This window comes from Chaetodon auriga, chromosome 8 (assembly GCF_051107435.1).
Source record: "Chaetodon auriga isolate fChaAug3 chromosome 8, fChaAug3.hap1, whole genome shotgun sequence".
Lineage (NCBI taxonomy): Eukaryota > Metazoa > Chordata > Actinopteri > Chaetodontiformes > Chaetodontidae > Chaetodon > Chaetodon auriga.
In genome coordinates, this window is record NC_135081.1 from 13650894 (window position 1) to 13659429 (window position 8536).

General features: G+C 43.0%; 1 protein-coding gene across 2 annotated transcripts; it reads left to right on the forward strand.

Annotated features, from left to right (window-relative positions):
• The first annotated feature begins 245 nt into the window (after positions 1 to 245).
• On the forward strand, positions 246 to 8404 carry zdhhc18a (zDHHC palmitoyltransferase 18a). Of its 2 annotated transcripts, XM_076737057.1 has the most exons (10): positions 246 to 871; positions 1084 to 1244; positions 1512 to 1661; positions 2746 to 2883; positions 3004 to 3055; positions 3772 to 3874; positions 3961 to 4073; positions 4298 to 4403; positions 5686 to 5757; positions 6491 to 8404. In XM_076737057.1, exons 1-9 carry the CDS (start codon positions 639 to 641, stop codon positions 5725 to 5727), a joined length of 1098 nt encoding a protein of 365 aa, XP_076593172.1. In that variant the 5' UTR covers positions 246 to 638; the 3' UTR covers positions 5728 to 5757; positions 6491 to 8404. The 2 variants fall into 2 exon arrangements, with proteins under 2 accessions (XP_076593172.1, XP_076593171.1); XM_076737056.1 differs by lacking the exon at positions 5686 to 5757 and having other exon boundaries at positions 256 to 871; positions 6491 to 8398.
• Positions 8405 to 8536: the final 132 nt, after the last annotated feature.

The window sequence follows — 8536 nt, forward strand, 5'->3', positions numbered from 1 at the left end:
GCGTTACTGCAATGAATCGTTATTTGTTCTATGCGGGCTTTAATTAAGCACTGTGGGGGGAAAAAAACACAGCACCCAGAGCTGCACATGCCGAGCCTAACAGATACCGCTGTGTTTACCACTGATCTACAAATCATCTCCTCACACACCTGATGCGTTTGTGTGTATATACATCTGTGGTGACTCCTCTGTGGCTACGTCAGCATCCTCACAGTGACGTACTTTGGCTGACGGCAGAAAAAAAAAAAAAAGAAAAAAAAAAGGAAACGTGAAATGCCGCAAGGAGCCGGAGCCGAGTGTTTGTGTTGAATTTTTGACAAAAGGCGAGTTAATATCACCAAATGAGTACTACTATTTATTAATGGCTTTAATTTAACTTCCAAAGATGGTAGATAACCTTGAGTCAACCCGGGAACTGACTAAGCTCGTAAAACTCTGCTCCGGAGAAGAATGCCTTTGCTGCGCCGCTAGCTAGCTAACGTTAGCTTTCAGGATGGGCAACTGAACGCTCACCGAAGAAGCAGAAAATATCAATGTACAATGACTGAATCTTGAGAGTACTGTCTCTCGAAAACGCGGCGAGCAAAGAGAGCTTCGTGTGTGCCTTTAGCTACCTCCGAACCGAGCCTGTTTACACGATGAAGAACTGCGAGTACCAGCAGATCGACCCGCGGGCGCTGTCGGTGACGCCGTCGTCCGCACAGAATCACACCGGGAAGAGAGCGCAGCGGCCGCGGAGGAAGTGGGAAGTGTTCCCGGGGAAGAACAGGTTTTTCTGCGATGGACGGATCATGTTGGCCAGCCAGAGCGGCGTCCTTCCTCTGACACTGGGCCTTATTGTTGTCACGTGTGGCCTTTTCTTTGCATTCGAGTGAGTAATTAGAAATGTCCTTTTGTATGTTTCTTTCCACTGAGCCCTGAATGCAACACGTAAGGTCTCTGCTAACACACACGTGGATATTGAAAATTCCCTGTACTTCATTTTTTGTGTTTTAAACGGTGTTTCGTGACAGTGTGCTAGGGATTAATGATGTTTTTTTGAATCAGGGCAGACTGAAACAAACTCCACTTTTCCCCTCACAGTTGCCCATTCCTGGTGGAACATCTGACCGTCTTCATACCTGTGATTGGTGGGGTGCTTTTTGTGTTTGTGGTCATCTCCCTGCTGAGAACCAGCTTTACAGATCCAGGCATCTTACCCAGAGCCACCCCAGACGAAGCAGCAGACATAGAGAAGCAGATAGGTAAGGCACACCCTGCAATTGCATACTTGCTGTGGGACAGATGGGGGAAAAGAGCTTTGCCATATGGGGGACCTCTGAGGGACGTGTTTGTGGTTGAACTGCAGACCTAAGCAGCTTATTCTCTAGCGTGGTTGAAGAGCACAAAGAGCAAGTGCATCTTTAAATGTGTTTATCCATTCCTTATCATATCATTTGAAAGCGTCTTGGGTGAACAGTTTTGATCAAATGTGCAAGTCTGAGTCAGCCCTTGTACTCCTCTATTTTAAGATACCTCAGGATCCTCTACTTATCGCCCCCCTCCGCGAACCAAGGAGATCCTCATCAACCAGCAGGTGGTAAAGCTCAAATACTGCTTCACTTGTAAAACGTTCCGCCCTCCTCGGACCTCCCATTGCAGCCTGTGTGACAACTGTGTGGGTAAGGATTTGGCGGGAAGTTAAGCCACTGATCTGTGTCTTGAATGTACGGTGCTGATATGTGACAATGCCAAATAATTCAGCGCATTTACTTTAGACTTAGGCTTCACACTAGTTGACTTAGTTGCCTAACTGAGACTAAATTAAACTGACATTCACGTAAAATGTATGACTGGCAGTATTGTGCTTTATGTGCAAGAAGGTAGTTTGCCATGAAGTGAGTGGTCTTTAAACCATTAGGTCATCATTTGGCAAGATGGAGCAAACTGGTCTTTGCAGGGTGAGACTGCAGAGTGTCTCTTTTACCAGCCTGAAAAGTCTGTTCTGTTAAAGGATAGGTTCACATTTTTTTCAAGTGTGTGTTTAAATGATACTCACACATCCATATGTATAAGAACAGTACATAATGTACTATTTGTACTTGCTTTAATTGTTACTCTGTACTGGCTGTTGAAAGATCCCTGCTTCCAATGGAAGAGATGAAGGACAAAACCGCAGACCTCCTTCAGTGCAAAGCTGTATTCCAGAGTTCAGCTGAAGCCAATGTGATGCTTCAGCAGTCTGAGTTAATCAAAGCTTACAAAATTACAGTGTTTTGGTGCAAAATCCCCTCCTTGTTTACTTGCTGGCCTGTGGTGAGGACATTGTAACACAAAGGGGGAATTTCAGACTAGAAGTCAGTGACTTTGGAAGAAACAGACTTGATTAGTTTAATTCAGACTCCTGAAGCTTCACATTAACTTTAGCTAATTTTTCTAAATTGTTTTTGCACAGAACGAAGACTGTGAGTGTGTCCCACATTACTTACATTTGAATCAGGTTAGGAAGGGATCTCTGTCTGGGCCTGTATGAAGAGGAGGAATGATCATAACACTGGATCATTGATCACACAGCCACTGGACAAACTTGAAAAATTGTGAACTCGTCCTTCAGACGGAACAGGAAATGAAAATCAAATCATGACTGACTGTTTTCAAATAGTTTAATATACAACATGAGGTTATAAGTTTTACTACTTTCATACTTGACAACTGCTATAAAAGTGCCTCTAATGTCTGGCATGTATTCTGCTTTTTCACCCTCAGAACGATTTGATCACCACTGTCCATGGGTGGGCAACTGCGTGGGCAAACGCAATTACCGCTTCTTCTACAGCTTCATCATCTCTCTGTCTTTTCTGACATCTTTCATATTTGGCTGTGTCATCACACACATTACCCTGCGTAAGTACTCCCACTTTGTATGAAGACACAGATGCTCTCAGCAGTTGTATGATGCTGCTGTCATGTGATCAGGAACAACTTTAAAATTCCTTTATTCCTGATTTGTCCTTTTCTCACCAGGTTCTCAAGCAAGTAAAGGCCTTGTTCGAGCCATTCAGGAGAGCCCTGCCAGATATCCTTTGTACATACCAAATTGTCACATAATCAACCTGTTTATGAGATGGATGAGATCTCTGCCACTGTTTTGTGCCAAGAAATAACAAGTTACACTGTTGACAAGTCATTTCCCGCTGCTCCTCAGCCTAAGCCTACGCTTAATAGGATCAGAGAGTTAGCATCCAGCAAAGCAGTGCTTTTAAGCAGATGGCTTTCCAGTCGAAGGTTTGCTGCCTCATGTCTCATGAGATGATGTCAGTGACTGGACAAATATAGAATGCATGACAACAGAGTGGTTTGTTATTCACAGACAGGGTGTGGGCTAATTTTCTCATGGTACGCATGATATGCATGACGCTATTTCATCTTTTTGGAGTCTGAGCGTGCGTCGTTCTGAATCCAGGAAGAATAGGGGGATTGTTCATTCCTTACTAGTCATCTCATCGAGCGGATGGTCTGATTAGATTTTTTAGTTACTTATTAGCATCATTTTTTATTTTAAAACTTCAGCGAATGAATGAACCTTCTGTGAGCATTGGGTGTGAATCACAGTGATGCATTACTTATCTCAAGCAAGTTGAAACAAATGTAAATCAGTGACTTGCTGCCTTGAAGGCAGCAAAACAAGATAAATGGTAGCAACAATATGATGGTGGGGTGACCTTTTTGTTTACTTCGGATCACAGATTTGGTAATTGTGATATCATCATTCCTTGACTCTTCCTTGTGCACTGTGGTGGAGTTGGTGATTTGTTTCTTCTCCATCTGGTCTATTCTGGGCCTCTCAGGCTTCCATACATACTTAGTAGCCTCCAACCTCACAACAAATGAAGACGTAAGTTCTTTGTCTTTCCCTTTTATATGATTGTCAAAACAGACTTTATCCACCAAGTGAGCTTATTTTATTCATTCGCTGTGCAGATAAAGGGCTCCTGGTCAAGTAAAAGGGCTGCAGAGGAGTCTGGGAACCCGTACAGTTACAACAGTATTATAACCAACTGCTGTGTGACATTATGTGGCCCCATGCCCCCAAGGTGAGTAAAGATGTCCCCATCCCATATAAGCCGACACACACACACACATTCTTTAATCTCCTGTAAAGTTTGCCCTGTGCCTCAGTCATCAGGGTCTTAAAACATTTCCTTGTGCTCAGCATCTGTGAAAACAGCTCATGAACATGTCCTTGATCATAGCTTCAGTTACCGTATATGTACAGTTCATGTTTGATTGTAACACAGTCCTCTGTTCTGATCTCCAGTCTGATTGACAGAAGAGGTTTCCTGCCTCTCGATGAGGTGATCCCTGCCGCCTCTGCCTCAGAGATAGAGCTGCCTCCGTTCATGGCCAAGAACGACACGCACATGGTAGGATGAAACAGCTTGTGGTCCCTCCCAAGTCCCGACTGTCCCTTACTGCCTGTGTTGTTGTTAGGCTGCCCCCCCGTCCCCCCCCCCGTGTGCCTTCTCTACTCTGTGTCCACTCCTTTTTCTTCCAGACTTCCAGCCTCAAGTCCCTCAAGTAGAGTTGCCAACATGCAGTACTTTGAATCCATGCCCAGTTATGAAAGTCGTACATTTTATATGTAATGTTTACGACACCAGAAAGCAGAGCATGGTTTTTTAATAAGGAACAGTCAGTTCGGGAGTCTCTGACTGGAACAACATTACTAGTGCTCAAGTTATGATGGCTTGGAACTAACACACAATATAAAGCCAGATGTCCACACAGCGTTCGACAGACGTGTCTCCTGAAGAGGTTGTTTATCACTGTGCTGCACGCTGTAATAATACTGCTGTGTCATTTGTTCTTTGAGCTTCAGTGCAAAACATCTTGGAAACCACCTGTAAAACTGTTTGGCATCATTGAGCAGTTAAAATGCAAGAAAGTGGGCAGAGAGTTTTTAGAGTTTCTACAGTCAGACATTTAACCATTTGTTAAGGTCATTGCTGAGTTACGCTGTCACTCTGACTGCTGCAGGTATACGATGCTCATTAGTTGCTGTCGGGCAGTGAACACGTTAATTGTTGCACGTTGATATTTGACTTGTATTTATGTTTGCTCACATTTTTTAAAAATGCAACTTGTTGCTGTGTCTACCTCCTTGTTACTGTACAACTGGGTTTGCTTGTGTGTTGTGGTGAAGGTGTATTCACACAAAGGACGTTATTACTGATTTTTAGTTGGTGAATGCAAATGATAATCGATCATATTTTGTATGTGATTTATCAGCACTTTATCACAGTTCATTGCCACATGCCTTGAATACATTTGTCACTCAATATGATCTGCATATCAAATGTCTTGTTTATATTATCAGCTATATTGCTTTATTTTTATTAAATCTTCTTTTTAAATATTTTATTTCCCTAAAAAAATGTTCTTTTATGCATTAAATAAACATTATTTTTGTATTTGGGGATATTTGTCTTTGCTTTGAGTTTACGTTGCCTCTTCATTTTTTAATGTCTTCATGTGCAAACTTTAGGGTGTTTTTGGAAAAGTTTTATTTACTGAGGTTATTCTTTTCATTTCAGTAGGTATAAGTTAGTGAACAGACGGATTTATTTGCTTCGTATGCCTGTAACTTCATTGCTAGATGAACGCTCTGACACTCAGTGTTGTACTGTATTCATTCCACCCTGCCAGGAGGAGAACTGTCAGGATTTTGCTTTGTCCTGCACAGCCTGAAGGGCGCAGCTGCATGTAGACGGGTCGATGGTAAGACTAGGGTTGAACGTTAAACCAATCACAACATCTCTTCACCTGCCATTCATCGTGTCATTTTTTCATAACATAGTTTGTGTTCAGGTTTGGAATCACTGACATCTTAACAGCTGTCTTCTTTTCTAAGATATTTTATGATTTTTTTTGCTTCAACCCAAACCCAGCTGGGGCAGATCTTGTGATTGGTGTGCAGTGCTGGTGTGGATGGGTGCGCCGCCTTACTTATGAATGTGCATGCTTCACTTCCATTCATTCTCCTGACATTAACATTTGCTCACACGCTCTGTATGGGATTGAACTCGTGTTTGAAGGCTGACGCTCTTACTCTGCAGTATGATGAGATGTTTTTTCATGCGTCTGGGGCGTCATTATGCATGCATGGTGATGCAAGCAAATACAAGTCTGCATAAGCTGTATCTCCCTTTCTCCTTTCACCAGAGGCAGGAAGAAACGGGAAGAAGCAGCTTCTCCACACGCATTTGTCTCTACTCATGTTGCATCGTCTGCATCTAACTCACTTCTTCCATGCTTCTCCATTCGAATCTTTTGACAGCGCTGTCATCAGTGATGTCATTGCTTTCACCTGCTTGAGTTCTAAACTAATCGTTTCGATCACATTTGCAGAATGTTTGTCCTGTTTTTGCTGTTTGGCCTTTCATAACACCAAATGATGATGTGGCTCGTCTTCCCCTTTTTCTTGATTCTCTATCTTTTCCTCCTGACGCAGTGCACTCAGAGCACCAAGGACATGCTGGAGAGGGTGGTCCACTCCTTCGACTCTCACGGCCTGTGCCCCCCTGGCACCCCAAAGACCACCCCTCTGGGTCTGGAGGTTCCCAGCACGGCAGCATCATCCCCAGAACCTTCAACCTCCACTGGCTGCTCACGACAGCAGGCCAGCCAGCCTGTGGCCACCCCTTGCCCCCCGTTCAGCAGAAGCAGCAAGAGGGACTCGCTGCACTCCATCAACCCAGCCTTCCGTCTGGCTTCTCCCTCCCCGTCGCTGAGCCGCACCACCTTGATTCTGGGCGATGCACCCGACATTAGCTTTATTCCGCTACACTGAGTAACCGTAAGAGAACAGAAGCAGTCACAGTGCACTTGTCCTGTTGCACTCAGTGCTACTCTGTATCTCTGGCAATGCTTCTGGCTACAACGACACTTTTTCTTAGTGGTGGTCATGCTGTGTGTTGCTATTTGGTATCTCAAGATGTCACTCTGATGAGTTGATCAAGCATTACCTGGGGTTTTTTTTTTATGTTCTGTGAGTTTTATCAGCAATGTCCTACTATATACTGCTGTATGTGTCCTTCAGGATGGAGGTAAATCTTAGTAATACTTGGAAGCACAATATAGAGATATTTTTTTAACACCTTTTTATGAAGACACCCTGAACATGCCTCCACACCTTTCACACAACCTCAAGCCATACATCACAGCCGCAGTGTTTAAATTCTTGCTAATATCTTATGCAAACAGGTCTTTAAATCTGGGAATACTTATTGTACAATAAGTACAGAAACAGAAGTTTAGATTCGCTGAACTGCCGTGCTCTGGATAGCAAGCCGTTTCAGGATTATGAACTCGAGGTAGCCTTACGTCGTGTCCCGTCATTTCCTGTCATCCAGATCTACATCTTCCCAGCGTCATCAGGTGGATCCAGCTTTACAGTATTTAGACGAGTGGGCAATCCAAACTCGGAGAGGGAGGGCAAGGTGCAGTTTGTATTTTATTTTTAATGTATGCATATCAAAGTTTTTGCTGTAATCAATTCATGTCTTGTACATCAGGTGCTTTTTAGGCTACATAGATTTTTGTGAAGTGTGTCACTTTAGGAGACTATCATTGAAAGAGGACACTTCAGCGTTGAAACTGAGTGAAGATATTTTTCATGTATGACTTGATACTAACCACATATTTTTTTAATGTTGCTTTTTCTAATTTGATGGATGTCAAAACCAAGTATTTCATTTAAAATCACATTTGCTGCTGCCTGCCCAGGCTTGGATTGCAGTATTTATCACGGACACACTGTTTCCTGTTAATGTGACACGAATGCTTTCAGTGTGAGTGAGCATCTGTTTTTTTCGACCGTACGTTGCCTGTCATGAGTGTGTTGGTGGTTATGGCACAGGCTAAACGTATGGATTTTATCAGGCGGGGTAATGTTTTAGAGATGTTGCAAGGCGAGCTGTCATTTTCATGGCTGTGACCTTTTGCTCTTCTGACAGCATGAAACTTAACCCTCTATCTGTTACAGTGGAGTACAATTTCTTGTGAGTAAATGGCAAGAGTTAGGTTGTGCCACTAGGGGGCAGAATGTGAACAAGGATTGCAGCCCAGGCAGAGCAACATGAAATCCGTTTCAAAGAAAGGCCTTTTGATGTTTTATTTATTTATTTTCTTTGCAGCTGAGTGTTGAAGCTGTACATAGGTTGTGAGTTTTGAAGAACCACTTTGCCATAGTCAGTGGGTTGTTCATTAATCAGTCTGCATCTTGACCTGTAGGTTGTGTAAACAATTACGAGCAGTGCTTGTATGAACAAACTTGTTTGTTTGTATTTTGTAGGATGTAACAGTGGAACTGTAACATTTGGTGAATAAAAAAAGATTTTGTTCATTCAGCCTTTTTTTGGCTCTGATCTTCCCGTCTAGTTTTGTTTTATTTCCGCATTGAAAAATATGTAGATTAACCACGCAAAGGCTTTCCAATTGAACAGCAAAACATGGTGTTCACTTTATTTAAAGTTCACCGAGCAGACCAGCGGTGTCA

Coding starts and splice junctions, on each gene's coding strand:
- zdhhc18a (XM_076737056.1), top strand. CDS start 639: ATGAAGAACTGCGAGTACCAGCAGATCGACCCGCGGGCGCTGTCGGTG. Junction 3,056..3,771: donor ATTCAGGAGAGCCCTGCCAG/ATATCCTTTGTA, acceptor TTCCTTGTGCAC/TGTGGTGGAGTTGGTGATTT. Junction 4,074..4,297: donor TGTGGCCCCATGCCCCCAAG/GTGAGTAAAGAT, acceptor TCTGATCTCCAG/TCTGATTGACAGAAGAGGTT.